The 17909-nt window shown below is 43.2% G+C and overlaps 1 protein-coding gene across 1 annotated transcript in view; it reads right to left on the bottom strand.

Annotated features, from left to right (window-relative positions):
- Positions 1-5905: 5905 nt before the first annotated feature.
- The window catches only part of SLC27A2 (solute carrier family 27 member 2), a 53417-nt gene continuing 41413 nt past the window's right edge, over positions 5906-17909 (bottom strand). Inside the window, 6 exon segments of the mRNA XM_010356614.2 lie at positions 5906-6382; positions 8338-8468; positions 13216-13313; positions 15087-15126; positions 15129-15284; positions 16174-16264. Of these exon segments, the coding sequence (XP_010354916.2) occupies positions 6206-6382; positions 8338-8468; positions 13216-13313; positions 15087-15126; positions 15129-15284; positions 16174-16264 (693 nt within the window). The 3' untranslated portion in view covers positions 5906-6205.

Below are 17909 nucleotides of genomic sequence, written 5' to 3'. Positions count from 1 at the left end.
AGTGAGAACAGGCAGTGTTTGGTTTTCTGTTCTTGAAATAGTTTGCTGAGAATGATAATTTCCAGCTGCATCCACGTCCCTACAAAGGACATGAACTCATCCTTTTTTATGGCTGCATAGTATTCCGTGGTGTATATGTGCCACATTTTCTTAATCCCACATAGCTTTAAATAGGCAAACCCAGGTCTCCTGGCTTCCAGTGAAGCCCAGGCTGTTTCCACCATGCAGAACTGCTCAAGGTTGGACCTGAACAGGAGCTCATGGCCCAGCAGGCCACTGTGGTCCTCCAGTACATTTAAAAGTTTCCTTTCTAGGTTTGGACCTTGTGCATTTTTTCTTTGTTTTCTGGACCCAGTAGTCAAATAAAAGCTATGCTCACAAGTGGCTTGCTCATCATTAGTTCAGAGGCCAAACACATAATTTTGTTTCCATTTCAGATGGTACTTTGCTAGGTTGTGACTCTGAAATGGGTTAGTAAAGAGTATTAAAGACAAACAAAGCTGGACATTAGTTAAAACTGTAAGGATAGATGTTAATCAATAATATACTATCACAATAGGGAAAAGGGTCCCGTGTGAACTGAACTCACCTTGGATTTGTGCAAAGTTGACTAGGCATTTCACAGGGCGAATGGAGAATAGGGAGAAGGCCAGCCTAGACTTGGAAGAGTCAGGAATGTGAAAAATTACAAAAAGTGGAAAGTGGTTGATGTGAAACCCTTCTGGGTTTGCTAACTGGTGCTTTTTGAAGAAAGACTCTTACTCTCCCACAGAGACTGGGAGTCAGGGCTCTGTGTTCAGGGGTTGGCTGGAACAAACAGTTAAATCTTTCGGCAGCTTTGAGTTTTCTTAGGCAGGCACTTTAAGGTGGGCTAGGATCATCTCAGGGATGTGGCCTTGAGCTGTGAGAAATTATGTTAGTGTTTGTTCACGTCTTTATAGGCAAAGGTTGAGGCCTAGTCGAGAAGGGGGCTCAGGGCTCAGAGGAGCTTGACTAGAGTTTGGTCAAAAGAATCTTTGTTAAGAGTTTAAAGCTTTTTTTTTTTTTTTTTTTTTTTTTTGAGACTAGTGCTTTCTCTCTTACCCAGGCTGGAGTGCAGAGGCACGATCATGGCTTACTGCAGCCTCAACTTCCTGGGCTTGAGCAATCCTCCTGCTTCAGCCTCCCAAGTAGCTATTTATTTATTTTTGAGATGGGGTCTCATTCTGTGAGTGCAGTGGTGTGAACACAGCTCACTGCAGCCTCAGCCTCTGAGGCTCAAGCTGTCTTTCCACCTCAGTGACCCGAGTAGCTGGGACTACAGGTGCACACCACTATACCTGGGTAAATTTTTATAGAGACAGGGTCTTCCTATGTTGCCCAGGCTGGTCTGGAACTCCTGGGCTCAGGTGATCCTCCTGCCTTGGCCTCCTAAAGTGTTGGGATTACAGGCATGAGCCACCATGCCTGGCCTGGCTGATTTTTAAAATTTTTTGTACAGACAGGGTCTCCCTATGTTGCCTAGGCTGATTGTGAATGCCTGTGCTCAAGAACTCCTCTTGTCTTGGCTTCCCCAAATGCTGCGATTATAGGTGTGAGCCACTGCACCCGGCCAAAAGCTGAAAACTTGCCCCTTGTTCTCTACTAGTGATCCCTGAGCTTTGCTGCCTATTGGAATCACTTGGAGGTCCTTAAACAAATACTGATGCTTCATTCCCACTCCCAGAATCCTTGATCTAATTGATATGGCATGGGTCTGGGCTTTGGTATTTTTGACAGCTCCCCAGATGATTCTAGTGTGCAGTGACATCTAGGAACCACTGCTTTAGACTGACATGCTACTCAAAGCAGCATGTGTGCCCCAAGCGTTGGTGTCCCCAAGTGATTGTCATGCACAGTAAAGCTTGTGCACTGCTCTAAGCCAGTGATTCTCAAACTGAGTCCACATCAGTAACACCAGGGGGGCTTTGGCTTGTCAAAACACAGATGTCTGGGCCTGCATCCTGAGTTTCTGATTCAGCAGGTCTAGAATTTGCAGGGTCCAAGAATTTGTTGGTCCAGCAAGTTCCCTGGTGCTGCTGATGCTGTTGGCTCAGGGACCACACTCAGAACTACTGGTCTATGACGATACTCTCTTCCTGCAAGTACTAAGTGAGATCTTAGTGATGCCAATTAGCTGTGTGATTTTAGTCATGTCATTCAACCTCAGGCCTCAGTTTTTTCATTTATCGAGTAAAGAGGTTTGACGAGCTACTCTCTAGGATTGTTTTTAGTTTGCTATAGCAAATCATAATACATGTGTATGTATCTAGCAAGCAGATATGAGCTGTAATTGATGTAAATTTCCAAGAGCAATTGCAGGCTTGAGATGACAAGGTGCTTCTTGATGCTGGACATTTCCTGGGGCCTGCACTTTGAGCCACTTGATCTAAGAGCTGAGTCTCAGTTAGCAAGGGATAACCCAGCCCAGAGGAACTGAGTTACCCACTAAGTAAGTGCACATGATGTATAACTCAGGATGTCAGTTATTCCCCAAATGTGGCTCCCATCCCACAGCATTACCTTCACCTGGGCATTGTTAGAAATGCAAACTCCAATTCTAGTTCGGGGGGAATGGGACTCAGCACTCCATGTTGAAAACATTTCTTGGTCCATAGCAGGCACTCACTAAGTGCTTATAGAGTGGATGTATGAATGAGTGACACATTTAGCAAATTATCTCTTAGGTTGAGTCACTGCAATTAGTTAAACCTACCTTTTTTTTTTTTTTTTTTTTGAGATGAGGTCTCACTATGTTGCCCAGGCTGGACTCAAACTCCTGGGCTCAAGTGATCCTCCTGCCTCAGTCTCTGGGCAGGGATTATAGGCAGTCTCTAGTAGCTGGGATTATAGGCAGTCTCTAGTAGCTGGGATTATAGGCACACCCCACCAGGACTGGCTAACCTTACCCATTTTAATACTGATTCTCATCAGCTTCCATTTCAGAAGCTGACATTTCCTACTTTTATCCCCAAATTATTTTGGTGCCTATAGCATCCCATCTATGCACTGATTACAGGTTTCCAAACAATACATTTGAAATCAAAGCCCTGTTGGATAATTTACATGGATATCAGCTTATTTTTTTAAATTCAAATATCCACTTATATTTTCAAATGAGAATGACTTGTGCAGATATTTCTTGGGCACAATTTCTTACCCTTTTAAAAGAGAAAAATCAGTCTTTAAGGGATTATCTCTCACAAGTGATGGCTTAAAATTGTTTACATACATGCAAACCTAGGGGCTGAGGACATTGTGGGGGTGTCTCTATTTATCTCAATGGAGCTGTGTTACCTGGTCAGATTCAGGGAGGTGTGGGAAAACGAGAGACTGAGGAAACCATCAGGCTGGGAGGCAGAGCTGGGCAGGGTGTGGATGTGAGGACCTGGGTCTCTGAGTTTCTGACTGGAAGGTCTAAAACACGGGTCAAATGAGATCGGGGTAAGCAGGCTCTGGTTAATATAACACGAATATTCTGGCCAACAGTGTAAATGCTGACCTCTTACCCAAAAAGATACCCCTTGTGACACAGAAGGAAGCCACTGCCCTAACATGACCCCTGCTGACATCCTGCTTCTCCTTTGACAAGATTCCAGGTAATACAATTGCACAATGTGATACTCAAAGGCTGTCCTATCTCCCACTACTTGGGTTCCTCATTCTCCTGTAACTCAAAGGCAGAGAGAATTTTGCAAAAATTCCCAAGTGCTGACTCACAAACAATAATCATTCTAATTACTGGCAAAATTCACAAAGGTGCAGCCTATCTGGAGTTTTCTTTAGACCCTCCTCAAGTCCTCGATGTATACTAAGCACTCAGGAAATGTTTATTGTTAGGTATAATGAGTGGGGGCAAGGATTTTGGTCATGATTCTTCTTAAAAGTCACCCTAAAGAGTGAAGAGAGTTAAAAATATATTTCTAGTACTCTGTTGGGGCTGGGGGTGGCAACACCTCTCATCATATATCATTGAGGAGTCCTAGATATGTTTGCCTGGAGCTTTATGGGGACTACACTGGAGGAGAATTGGCAAGCCTTACCAGCTCCTGGTCATCTGAAGATGTCCTCTAGGGAGGGAAACTCCATGATGGAAACTTCTAGGGAGGCTGTGGTAAACTTGGGCCATGCTTTCTGGATGTGAACTCAATGACCGTGATGCTCCCACGGCCTAGGACAAGCTCTAGGTAAGGTACATGTCGTCTTGAGTGCTGCCACCCATGACCTGCTCCTGGAATTCTGTTGCAGCTCATACATCAGAGGTAAAGCAATTAAACCCAGGAAGGGAGCAGCTAGGTCTAAGGAGAAAGGGCTTAGGTGAAAGAGCTCCTCAGAATTTCCCAAAGCCTCGGCCGGGCGCGGTGGCTCAAGCCTGTAATCCCAGCACTTTGGAAGGCCGAGACGGGCGGATCACGAGGTCAGGAGATCGAGACCATCCTGGCTAACACGGTGAAACCCCGTCTCTACTAAAAAAAATACAAAAAACTAGCCAGGCGAGGTGGCAGGCGCCTCTAGTCCCAGCCACTCGGGAGGCTGAGGCAGGAGAATGGCGTAAACCCGGGAGGCGGAGCTTGCAGTGAGCTGAGGTCCGGCCACTGCACTCCAGCCTGGGCGACAGAGCGAGACTCCGTCTCAAAAAAAAAAAAAAAAAAAAAGAATTTCCCAAAGCCTCCTGTGCCATCTTAAAGGTCCTCCTGTCCTTGAAAAGGGTCCGTGGGCAGGAGACTGGCTTTGGAGTGAAACCAGTTGCCATCTGGGGAGTAGGGGCACATGTAAGTGGGACTCGGGTGCTAACTGGACAGCTGGGACTTATCTGGCCCACAGACATATTTTGTTTGGGATGCATAGAAGTTTAAACAATTTTGAGACGTCAGATTTCAAAAATTGGGAGACTCACATACATATCTAGATTTCTGTTTTCTTTTTAAAAAGCCAAACTTAGTAGTTGTGTGTGTGTGTGTGTGTGTGTGTGTGTGTGTGTTGGGGGCGGGGGTTGTAGATCAACTGTAGTGACACTAATGTTAATAAGTTCTGAAGGATTTCTGTTTTCTGAATACTCAGAAAATCCCAGCAATACTTGACCTATATTCAGCTGACTGAAGCTTAGTGGCTGTCCCCAAGTTTACCACATTCATTTGTGACCTGCTTTTCTCATCCATATTACCTATGTGAATTCTGAAGACACCTGAGTTTGCAACCCCTGATGTAGCTAAAATGTATTGAACACTTTTTTTTTTTTTTTTTTTTAGACGGAGTCTCGCTCTGTCACCCAGGCTGGAGTGCAGTGGCGCCATCTTGGCTCCCTGTAACCTCTGCCGCCCGGGTTCAAGCGATTCTCCTGCCTCAGCCTCCCGAATAGCTGAGATTACAGGTGCCTGCCACTGCGCCTGGCTAATTTTTGTATTTTTTTAGTAGAGATGGGGTTTCACCATCTTGGCCAGGCTGGTCTTGAACTCCTGACCTTGTGATCCACCTGTCTTGGCCTCCCAAAGTGCTAGGATTATAGGCGTGAGCCACTGTGCCTGGCCTGAACTCCTTTTATGTACAGAACTCTGATGCCATAGAATTAGGCTCCTGTAAGGACTATAGATGGCATTATTACCTGTTGGATAATGCTGCCTATACACAGTGGACGGGATGCCTCTGGGTAGGGAAAGTGGCCTCCTCACATTGGAGTAGATTTTCATTGTGTTGGCCTCTGCTGATCCAGCCTCCTCACCCTACCACCCCTTACACCCCAGCCCCCATCTCCAGCCAATTTTACCTAGAATGTCATTACTCTTATGAATGGGACACATATGAAAAGTTACCAGTGAGAACTTCAGGCTTTGGAGTAATTGACACAGGCTTTGTATTAGAATAACGTGAGGAAAGAACACAGAGACGGTGCCATCTCACATGTTGGTGTTCATTTAATTTACTATGTATTTTAAAAAATAATGCCTTCCCTCCAACAAGCTCAGTTTGCAAATACAAACAGTAGGTACACACTGAAAAATAATAATCTCTAAATCTTTTTACTTGCAAAGACTCAGCTGTTATTTTAAAAAGTCTCCCTTTACTGGTATGCATAATTTCCTAGAAAAACTGCACCTCACAATCTTCAATCAAATTAAAGTTGGATTATATCAAGTGGCTATCCATTCAGTTTCTTTCTGGAAATGTTGAGTTATCCTCCTGGGAATATTCAGAGTTTCAGGGTTTTAGCACTTATGGCATTATAGATGTCCTCCGTCATAGGCACATACGTTTTTGCTGTGTCGTCCAAGAAATACAAGGCATCTTTGATGACAGCGGGGTTAAAGCCCTCCTCCACCAGGGTCACTTTGCGGTGTTTAAAAGTTCCAGTGATCTCAATGGTGTCCTGAAAAGCATCAAATAATCCCCATTGTGGTTGCATTTTGCAATAGATTGGGATGCAGGGCAAGGGGTAGGGGTGGGGCATGGGGATCTGGCAAATCATTGGCATCCCTGGCTCATGTGACAGCTGGGAAGTGAAAGTTAAAAAAAAGGTTTTCCATTTTGATTTATTTTTACATGGACAGATAACATTATGTGTTTTTCTCATGTACAATATGATGTGCTGAAGTACACGTACATCGTGCAGTAGTTACATCTAGCTAGTTAACAAATGGATTACCTCACATAGCTATCATTTTTGTGGTAGGAGAAAGTAACATCCACTCTCTTTACATTTTCTAGTGAAGTGAAAGTTTTGTATGATACCCATACATTCTGTTAGCTGGTCTCCATTAGGGAGCCCTTTGTGAGGTATTTTTTTATTCCCTTAAAGCTTTAGGATCACCTGTGGGGAGGGAGGACTTGCCAATGATGAGATACCTGTGCATAAATTTCTGAGCAGAGGAGTGGTGCTTACTGCTTGGTAAGGCTTCAGGTACCACTAGGATATCCCGACTCTAGGTGGGAGTAGAAGGAGGGATCATTTACAGACAAACTCTGTTTTCTCAGTCTGCTTATCTTGTCTACTAGATTGAAGACTGATTTTTCCTCCAATTAATGTGTTAATCAAAATATCTGAGGATATTTCATTTTCATGCCTCTTTACCATCTGGTTGCAAAGCAAATGTCGGTGCTTTATGAACAGGAATAATCCTATACACACAATATCTGGAATCTTAAGACTTCCTTTGTCAAGTCTTCAACTACAGAATCACAGAGCTCAAAGTCTAAAAGTGAGAGTGTTCAATCAACCAAAGGGTTAATGTTGGAGGAAGAAAAAAACCCCTAGCGGTGATAGTTAGTCTTAGGCAATTCCAGCTGGCTAACATCCAGTTAAATTTCACACCATGGAAAGGTGCAGAACTTCTATGGATTTCTGTATTCTTTAAAACTGGAAACAACAAACAGGGTCAGAGCATTTCTATTTGCGATGTCTGTCAGGACTCACCAAACAGACTTTGTGAGTTATGTGCTAAGACTCTTGCTGAATGAACTGGTCTGACATTGTAAGGAGAAAGGGATTAGAATTGGATTTCTGCTAGCTGTTTTCTGAATTTTTTTTTTTTTTATTTTTTTATTTTTATTTTTTAAGACAGGGCCTTGCTCTGTTGCCCAGGCTGGGGTGCAGTGGTGCACTCATACCTCACTGCAGCCTTGATTTCCCAGGCTCAAGTAATCTTCCTGCCTCAGCCTCCCAGGTAGATGAGACTACAAGTGCGTGTCATCATGCCTGGCTAATTGTTTTTTTTTTTTTTTTTTTTTTTTTGAGACAGAGTCTCACTCCGTTGCTCAGGCTGGAGAGCAGTGGTGTGATCCTGGCTCACTGCAACCTCCGCCTCCCAGGTTCAAACGATTCTCCTGCCTCAGCCTCCCGAGTAGGTGGGACTACAGGCATGCTACACCACACCCAGGTAATTTTCTATATTTAGTAGAGACAGGGTTTCACCACATTAGCCAGCCTGATCTTGAACTTCCAACCTCAGGTGATCCGCCCACCTCGGTCTCCCAAAGTGCTGGAATTACAGGCGTGAGCCACTGCGCTCGGCCTGTTTTAAAATTTTTAGTTTTAGTAGACATGAAGTCTCACTATGTTGCTTAGGCTGGTCTCAAACTCCTGAGCTCAAGCAATCCTCCCACCTCGGTCTCCCAAAGTTCTGGGATTACAGGCATGAGCCACTGCACCCAGCCAGCCTGATATGACCACTTCCTTATTGGTCTATGACACTTCTTTCTGAGCTTCCTGGAAAGTGTGGTGATAATTTGGCAAACGTAGTCATCCTGGGAGAAGGCAAGTTGTTCCCTAAGAAGTAGGACTCTCCAAGAGAGCAGATCATTGAACTTGATAATAAGAGATCTCACCTGTATTCTTAGAAACCGGGGCCTCGCGTAACTAGGCAGGTAATCAGCAACGTGCTGAAAGAGTTTCTTTCCATCAAATTCATGGTTTTCTTTCATTTTGATGGAGGCCATGCCAATGCGACCCTCATGATCTAGAAATAAAGTGAGAAAAAGTTAGATGTGTTATGGCTATTTATGATGCTTTATTAGTTCAAAGAACTGTGGACTCAGACAACTTTATAGCATGGGTTTCATTTGGATAGTTGGAATTTTTATTACAAATACCTGTCGAAGATACTTTAAAGTGAGTGTACTAATATTAATAGTAATAATAACAGTTGGTTGACTATTATATTCCAGGTCCTATACTAAGTGTGTTGTATTGATGATCTCACTTAACCCTCACAACAACCTTCTGAAGAGATATAGATGTTATCTCCATTTTACAGATGAAGAAACTGAGGCTTAAAGACATTAAGAGACTTATTCGAGGTCAGACATCAAATACTAGGCAGGGTATGGAATTGAATTCAGGCAGCCTGGCTCCAGATCCTGTGCTTAGAACCATCATCCTTCTTTTTAGCAGCCAATACAAACACATCTGGGTAGCGAGTAGGTTGGACTGGTGGCGACAGGAAGTTATTTTTGACTCCAGTGAAAGTCCTTGCTCCACTGTCAGGCACGACTTACTGAGCTTGGATTGTTCTTCAGGTTGCAATGTCAGGTTTGTTGCACCTCTGGGCACAAATACCACCTTGGAGACCTACTTATCTGATCAAGGTTCTAATAGCTTTTCTTGTCTGCATTTCGGAGAGGATGTGTGACAGGAGGTGAAGGCAGGCACAGGGAGCTGTTTTGTGCACTCCCGTTAAAGGCCCATTAGTCCCAAGAGGAGGTGCCCTCCACAGAGAGAACAGATTCTACAGCAGGGTATTTAGCCCAGAGCAGTTTCCAACAATTACCACTGCCTTCTTGTGAGGATAGTGGTAATTAGGTATTAATGTATCTTCTACCTGATCCAGCAGACCCAGCGGGAGTCCCAATCCACTTCCCTCAACTACTCAGCTGTAATCAGAGAGGAGACAGGAGCCTCCCTTGGTTACCTGAGCCCCAGCTTTTGAAATCTCTCCCATGGTGATTGTGTGTTTACCTATAGCTCTAAAGAAGGCAAACAGCAAAAGGAAAAAAAGATGCCCCCTCATTCGGTTTGCTTCTTGTCTGAGAGAGAGAGAGGCAGGGGCACTTAGTTTACGGTCCCTAGCGCCTGTCTTAGAAATCTCAAGTGTCTCCAATAAGTTCCTTTTAGAATTAAGGCTCATGCAACAGAAATCCTCCGCATTGACCATCTCTTTGCTTCTTGCCCTGGTAGCAGCAACGCTGAACCTAGGGGCAAATGGGCCTGTTAGGTCTCAGGCCTCTGCCCTGACTCTCGGAGGGTGGTTTGGGACTAGTTCAGCTCTGGGGTGATGGTTCCAGCCTATAGGAGTTCTGGGCTAACTGTAAAGGTCAATTCTGGCCAAGGGTTCTCTAGAGCTGCACGGTCTAATGACATCCACTGGTTATTTGTGGCTATTAAAACTAAAATCAATTATAATATTATGAAAAATTCAGTACTTCAGTTGCACTAGCCACATTTCAAGTGTTCCATAGTGACATGGTGGCTATTGGCTATCATGCTGGATAGTGCATATGGAACATTTCCATCATTGCAGAAAGTTCTACAGAGTAGTTGGACAGTTCAGGTGTGACACCTAGAAAAAGTGATCTCCACTCCAGGCCCAAACCTAGAAATTCTCTCCTGGTCCAAAGCCAAGATGTGTGACTGCCTTGTCCTGAATCACCCATAGTGGAAGGATGCCTTACTTCAGACAGTCCAGCTGCATTTCTACTCTGGAATGGGACTGGCCTCTGTGGATGGGGGGCCAGACAGCAGCAGTTGTGGCATTGAGAATCACAGAATCTGAAAGTTGGGAGGGACTTTAGAATGTATCTCTAATCTTTCACTGCTGCAAGAGTTCTCCCAGGATCCCAGGTGGGCATCCAGCTTCTCTTTACATGCCTTAGTTGGTGGGGGCATTTCCTATCCTGGGAGACAAGCCCATTCTATTGATGGTTCCTTTGGTTACAGGGGAGTTCTCAGGCTAAAATTGGCTCCCTGGTCATTTTAATCCATTGGTTTTAGTTCTGATAGCTGGAGCAGCACAGAACACACCTGCTCCTCATCCTATCTGACTGTCTGCCAACAATGTAAGACTGTCAACCTCCTCCACTTTGTTCTGTTTCAGTGGCTCCCAGAACTCACTGATCATTAGATTCACTTGGGAATTAAAAAAAGACATGCAGATTCTGAGTCCCATACTCCAGAGCTTCTGGTCCATTAGATCCAGGCTTTAAAAAGTTTCCCAGATGGTTCTGATGATTGGCCAAATTTTTGGAACCACTGGGTTTTAGTGCTTTAGTGTGTGTGTTTTTTAAAATTGTGATAAACATATAAAATTTATCATTTTAACTCATTTTAAAGTGTACAATTTGCCGGGTGTGGTGGCTCACGCCTGTAATCCCAGCACTTTGGGAGGCCAAGGTGGGGGGTGGATCATCTGAGGTTAGGAGTTTGAGACCGGCCTGACCAACATGGTGAACTCTCATCTCTACTAAAAATACAGAATTAGCCGGGCGTGGTGGTGCATGACTGTAATCCCAGCTACTCAGGAGGCTGAGGCAGGAGAATCGCTGCTTGAACCTGGGAGGCTGAGGTTGTAATGAGCCGAGATTGCGCCATTGCACTCCAGCCTGGGTAACAAGAACGAAAATCTGTCTCCAAAAAAAAAAAAAAAAAAGTGTACAATTCAGTGGCATTTTACACACTTACAATGTTGTATTATCATCACCAGGATCTAGTTCTAGTGCATTTTCATCACCCACTAAATCAGACTTTCAGTGTTTTTAAGAATGTCTGGGGCGTTTGTGCCAGCACAGCTTCCCAGCCCCGCCCCAGAGATTCTGACTTGGTAGTTCAGGGTGGGCCTGAGAAATTGCACTTGTAACAGACTCCTGGGCGATGCTGACACTGCTGATCCGGGGACCCACTTTGATGAACACTAGGCTAGATCCTTCCGTTTCATCTTCTAGATTCTCTTGCCTCATACATACTCTTTTGTGTGGTTATTCTTTTTAAAATCAAGCATTTAGACGCATACGTAACATTTGAGGAAGGGTCTGCAAGAGCCCGGGATGGCACAATGCCTGACAACCACAACTTAGACCCTTGTGTTAGCTCAGCATAAGGCCTGGGGAGTTCTCCAACGGGAGTATTCACACCCCTTTTCATTCTGTCCCCTCTCACACCAAGATGTGGCCATAGTTCCCCTTGTGTCATTGTCCCAGAGTTGGGGAGGAACAAGCAAGAGATATTCTTGAATATTCTTTTTGTTTTTTTGAGATGGAGCCTCACTCTGTCACCCAGACTGCAGCGCAGTGGTGAGATCCTGGCTCACTGCAACCTCCATCTCCCAGGTTCAAGTGATTCTCTTGTCTCAGCCTCCTGAGTAGCTGGGATTACAGATGTGAGCCACCACCCCTGGCTAATGTTTATATTTTTAGTAGAGACTAAGTTTTGCCATGTTGGCCAGGCTAGTCTCAAACTCTTAACCTCAAGTGATCCTTCTGCCTCGGCCTCCCAAAGTGCTGGGATTATAGGTGTGAGACACTGCATCTGGCCTTAAATATTTGAGACAGAGTCTTGCTCTGTTGCCAGGCTGGAGTGCGACGGCACGATCTCGGCTCACTGCAACCTCTGGCTCCCTGGTTCAAGTGATTCTCCTGCCTCAGCCTCCTGAGTAGCTGGGACTACAGGCACCCACCACCACGCCCAGCTAATTTTTGTATTTTTAGTAGAGATGGGGTTTCACCACGTTGGCCAGGATACTCTGGATCTCCTGACCACCTCGGCCTCCCAAAGTGCTGGGGTTACGGGAGTGAGCCACTGTACCCGGCCTTGAATATTTTTTAAAAAAGAACAAGCACAAAGCCATGTAGAACTGTCACAGCTTGAGAAAGATGGACTTCTGGATTTCTACTTTGAATATGGGTGGGAATCCCAAATGTGAGTTGTGGGGGAATAGTAATACCCCTAGTGCCTTATATTTGCACAGTAATTTGGAGGCCAGAATCCTCTCTGATGTGTATAATCAATGTGATTTATTGTCACAACAACCCTTATGTATATATTTGATAAATATATGCTTAGCATTGATGTAATTAAAATGAATTTGTTCTATTGACAACCTTAACTGCAGGGCTGGCATTATCCTTAATTTTAGTGATTAGCCAGCAGTCAAACAGCTGGCAGGTGTTGAAGCCAGGATTCAAGGTCAGACATTGGCCCTCCTGACTCTGCTGGCAGAAGCAGATCTGTAGATGAAGCTGTGGTGGCAACATTCTTGTGTGATGATTCTGAAACTTAGTGGGGTGAACTGGGCTTAGAAATCTTAAAAAGAAGAGGTTGTACAAAATCCACTTTTCCCCAGCTTTTTCTTCTAGCAACTGCACTGGCTCTTCTTTGTGCCTCCTAGTTCGGAGGCCAGAACACCATTTCCCAGCTCTTAAGCATGACACGACTTTTCTGGAGGCGTGCCAAATGTGGCGTGGCGCTCCCATATTTGAGGCTTTGTTTGCCTGAGAGCCCAAGAATGGCTGGGAGCTGAACTGAAGAGAAGGCCATGTTCAGATGTAGTGAGCTGGCTTTTATAATGGAACATAAGCCAGACATAAGCTCCTTACTCCCTGGCAGCTGAAAGAGCTGTTTAACTCTGGATGGCAAAAGAAAGCAATGACAAACCTGGGCTAAAATTATGTTCAGATCCTCTATGGGTTTAGGTACAGATCTTATCTTGTATATACCTGGCACACGCACTCCATAAACATTCACTTCTTGGACAAAATCAACCAGTCCTACTATATCAGCAACTTCAGTGGTGGCCACATTCTCCCCTTTCCACCTGGAAGAAAGGACAAATTTAGCAGAAGTCAATGGTGGTTTCTGGCCCAGGTCACAATGATGAAGAGCAGCTGTTTCCTTTAGATTTCTGCATGGTGTTGATCTTGTGTTCCTCACCTTGGCCCCTCAAACTCCCCAGCTTAGTCCTGGCTGGGGTATCTTGCTTGAGGCATACAAGGGAAAAGTATAGACCTAGATAGCAAAATGTGGAATTTCAGTGTTACCACATGAAACACAATACATGGAATAATGTTCTAATGTTAAAATACAGCCCTGGCTAAGAAAGGCACTGAAAATTAGAAAGAAATCTCAATGATTTTCTGCTGTGTTTAGGTCTCTCAACTTCTCAGTTACTAAATCAAGTTGCTATTTATTTCAGTTGGTGACGTTCTCTTTAATAGAACTTCATATTTTATTTCAGGGTCTCATGGCAACAAGAAAGGAAAAAATATCATACTTCAGTTACAGGGAGATTCTAATGTTAAAGCCCAACCAGGTGCTATTTTTTCACTTAATAAAGAGTTAAATTTTGTTTTCATTAATTTTTTTTTTTTTTTTTTTTTTTTTGCAGAAGTGGGTAGAGTCTCCCTCTGCCACTTAGGCTGCAGTGCAGTGGTGCAATCTCAGCTCACTGCAACCTCCGTCTCCCAGGTTCAAGTGATTCTCTTGCCTCAGCCTCCTGAGTAGCTGGGGCTACAGGTGCGTGCCACCATGTCCAGCAATTTTTGTACTTTTAGTAGAGACGGGATTTCACCATGTTGGCCAGGCTGGTCTGGAACTCCTGCCCTCAGGTGATACACCTGCCTCAGCCTGCCAAACTGCTGGGATTACAGGCGTGAGCCACCACTCCCGGCCCATTAAAAATTCTTTAGCCCTCCCAGAAGTATCTTCTTAATAGCATGAAGATGGCATAAAGTGATATGGATTTAAGACATGAAATAGTAGAGATGGAAGGACCCTGCGAATCAGTGTGACCCTCATCTCAAGGGCAAAAGGACTGAGGTTCACAATGGTTACCTGTCTTGATACCACTGCTGCTCAGGGGGGAGAGGTGAGCCTGGTTCTCCTCATTTCACCTGCTGTCTTTCTACTGCAGTTAGACAACTTCCATCCGTTCCTCATTCATTCATGCAAAAAGTGATTATGTGTCAGGCACCATGGTAGGTGCTGGGGATGAACAGGCAGACACAGGGCCTGCCCTCAGGGACTTTACACAGGAATGAAGCTGTGTCATGAGGCTGGAGGACTGTGCTATGGTTGGAAGTTAATTCCATGGTCTACTAGGACTTCCAAACTTCCTTGCACTGACCTGGGGGTTCTGCAGAAAACCATCTGGTTGAGGATGAAAGGCATTGGGGGAGGAGGCTCTGAACCCCTCACTTCCTCTTCAACTAGATCAGCTCCACACTAATTTACCTCTGATTTTATCTAAACACCTCCATGATTGGAAAGGTGAAAATCCTTGGCTGTCCTGAGAGTGACCAGTAATAATGCAGGAGAAACAAGAGGAGTTAAATGTACTTTTGTCTCCAGAAATCAGATACAGGTTTCCTGACTTATTCTCATCTGGTGTTGCTCAGCCAAGTTAACTGTGCACTGCAGAGTGACACTTCATGCACTTCATTCCTCATTCTCTGGGAACACAGGAGTTTGACCTGATGTGCCAAAGACAGGGAAGCAAATGCACCATAACCAAAGTGGAATGCGATTCCACTAGGAGTATGCCAAACTGTACGTGTGTTTGTTTTTGGCTCAATGATTCAGAAAAACCAACCGGAATGTATCTCCAATTCTGTCGTGGAAATAGATGAATTTTCACGGTCAACCATTAAGAGATCTCCACTGTTGAAATAGAGGTCTCCTTTCTTAAAGACATCTCTCAGTTTTTTCTTCTCTGTCTGAGCCTTTGCTCCAGCATAGCCACTAAATGGTGTAAGTTGTGTGATTTTGCAAACCAGAAGTCCAACTTCACCTAAAACAGAAGAAAATAAACTTATTTTATGTGCTAGAGGTCACATTTATATATCAGCCTTCTCTTAAAACTAATGCCATACAACCTGCTGGCAACAAACTGGCTGTAGGAAGTATCATTTTCCATGCATGTATACCTGTGAATTATATGTACATATGTATCACAGACACACATATATATACCACACACACATATACTGTACATTATTGTATATGGCCTAATTATTTTATTTTGATTTTTTTTTTTGAGATGGAATCTTGCCCTGTTGCCCAGGCTGGAGTACAGTGGTGTAGTCTCAACCTCTGCCTCCCAGGGTCAAGGGATTCTCCTGCCTCAGCCTCCCAAGTAGCTAGGGTTACAGGTGTGTGCCATCATGCCCAGCTAATTTTTGTATTTTCAGTAGAGACAGGAGTTTGCCATGTTGGCCAGGCTGGTCTCGAACTCTTGATCTCAAATGATCAGTCCTCCTCAACCTCCCAAAGTGTTGGGATTACAGGCGTGAGCCACCACACCTGGCCTGTAATTCTTTTACTGCTAATCTTTTACTGAAAAATGATTTATGCACACTTACACAAACGCCCAGTAGTTAAAGCTTAAAGGTAAAGGCCACCTAAAACTATGGTTTTGCAACCACAATTACATATCCCTTCCCACAAAACATTACCTCATAAGCAAGAAGTTGTTAAGCTAGGTTTAAAACTAGAATTATGTTATATGTAGTGGTAAATTAGCACCTTTGGAATTCCTGTATATTGGAGGGTACTTAAATAAACCCCCCTTTTCCCCACTCTGATAAATTTTACCATGTGGCAATAATATGTTAGTCCTTAAAAGTCACTTGGTCAAGATAAGAAGGGGCACAGGTTGATTGAACAAAAGTCTACTGTACCTTTGGGAACTCTGATGCAATAACCATTTTCATCACGGACAGGTTCATCTTTCTCCACATCATATTTAATCAGGTCATAACTTATGATTTTCTAGCAAAATCAAAATGTATAATTTTGAGAATAAATCTTTTACAATTTTTCCCTTTTTAATTATGGTATAACGTAAAGTATATCTTAGGCGTACAGGTTGATGAAAATTTGCATTTGCATATACCCTTAAAACTGCCACCCAGAGAGAGACACAGAAAACATTTTCATTTCACCTAGAAAGTTTCCTCCTGCCCTTCTGTGACATCAACTACTATTGTGACTTATATTGCGGTCAATTCATCTTAAACCTCAAACAAGTGAAATGAATGTATACTTCTGTGTCTGCTTCTTTTACTCAATATGTCTATAATATTCATCCTTCCATGTTAGTGTTTTTTATGGCCATGCAATTTTCCCTTGTATACATATACCATGATTTATTTATCTATTTTCCTGTTAATGGGTACTTGGATTATTTCTAGTTTTGGCCTGTTATAAATAAAGCTGTTATGACATTCTTGTGTCTTTTGGTGGATGTATCACAAATGGGTTTTTAAAATCTTATGTAACCTTATATTAATATGACACTGTTAGATTTTTCACTTTTCTATGGAAATGTTATCTAACATATTTTGAAATCAAAGGCATATTTCATGCCCATGACTATACAATTATTAAAACTCTATCATATTTAAAACATAATTCAATGCATAAGAATTTAATTTTCAGCAATTCAGTAAGAGCAATAATAAATATATTATTTTCCTTACTGGAAGAAAATGCAAATATGACAGTATTTGGATATAATTATTAGCCATGATTACTGTGTCTATTTCAAATTTATATTCAAGTCTATGTGATGAAGCAACCAATCATATGCTTTAGTATTAGCAGACAACTTCATTAAAAAAACAAGCGGCGTTTATGGTCAACAAATGTAGATCTTATTTGCAGGAATGTAAAAAATTTATAGGTGATAATAAATGTTCTTTTCCACATCAATTGCATGGGATCATCCGGTTTTTAAAGTTTTTTTTTTTTTTTTTTTTTTTTAATGTGTTGCTTAAAGTAGAAAAACTGTCAATAAAACATAGCACTCAATGGATGAGAAAGTAAAGAATGGGTAATGCACAGCATTAGCTGACCCGCTCAGCAGCAGTTCCAGTGAGGTGTAGGAGATCGATTCTCAGTCTGCAGCAGCGCTGCCCAGGAATCTGCTGTGATGATGGAAATATTCTCTGTCTGCATTGCTCAATACTGTAGTCACTAACCACACGTGGCTATTCAGCACTGGAAATGTGGCTAGTGTGACTGAAGAACTAGATTTAAACTTTTATTAATATAACTTAAATTTAAGTAGTCACATGTAGCTAGTGGCTACTGTTCGGACAGTGCAGGTCTAGAGGACTGTGGAGGGACCTGTGTAGCGTAGGTGGAGCTGCTGTCATTGTTAGAGAGGGTCCTTGAACTTGGGAACACCTTGAGATTAGGCCAGAATATAAGAAATGAAGTGATTATCATCATTACGGTTAACAATTATTCAAGGCTATTAAATGACAAGCATTGGGCTATAACCTCTAAGGGCCTTTTCAAAAGTTATTTAATCCTTTCAACAATCCTTTTCCCTTATTGAGTGTGGGCTCAGCACTGGGTTCAATATTTTCTCTTGTTATCTCTGTTTTACAGATGATGAAATTGAGGCCTG

This window comes from Rhinopithecus roxellana, chromosome 5 (assembly GCF_007565055.1).
Source record: "Rhinopithecus roxellana isolate Shanxi Qingling chromosome 5, ASM756505v1, whole genome shotgun sequence".
Classification (NCBI taxonomy): domain Eukaryota; kingdom Metazoa; phylum Chordata; class Mammalia; order Primates; family Cercopithecidae; genus Rhinopithecus; species Rhinopithecus roxellana.
Note: the sequence above shows the minus strand (reverse complement) of the source record. Positions and strands in the feature narration are given on the sequence as shown.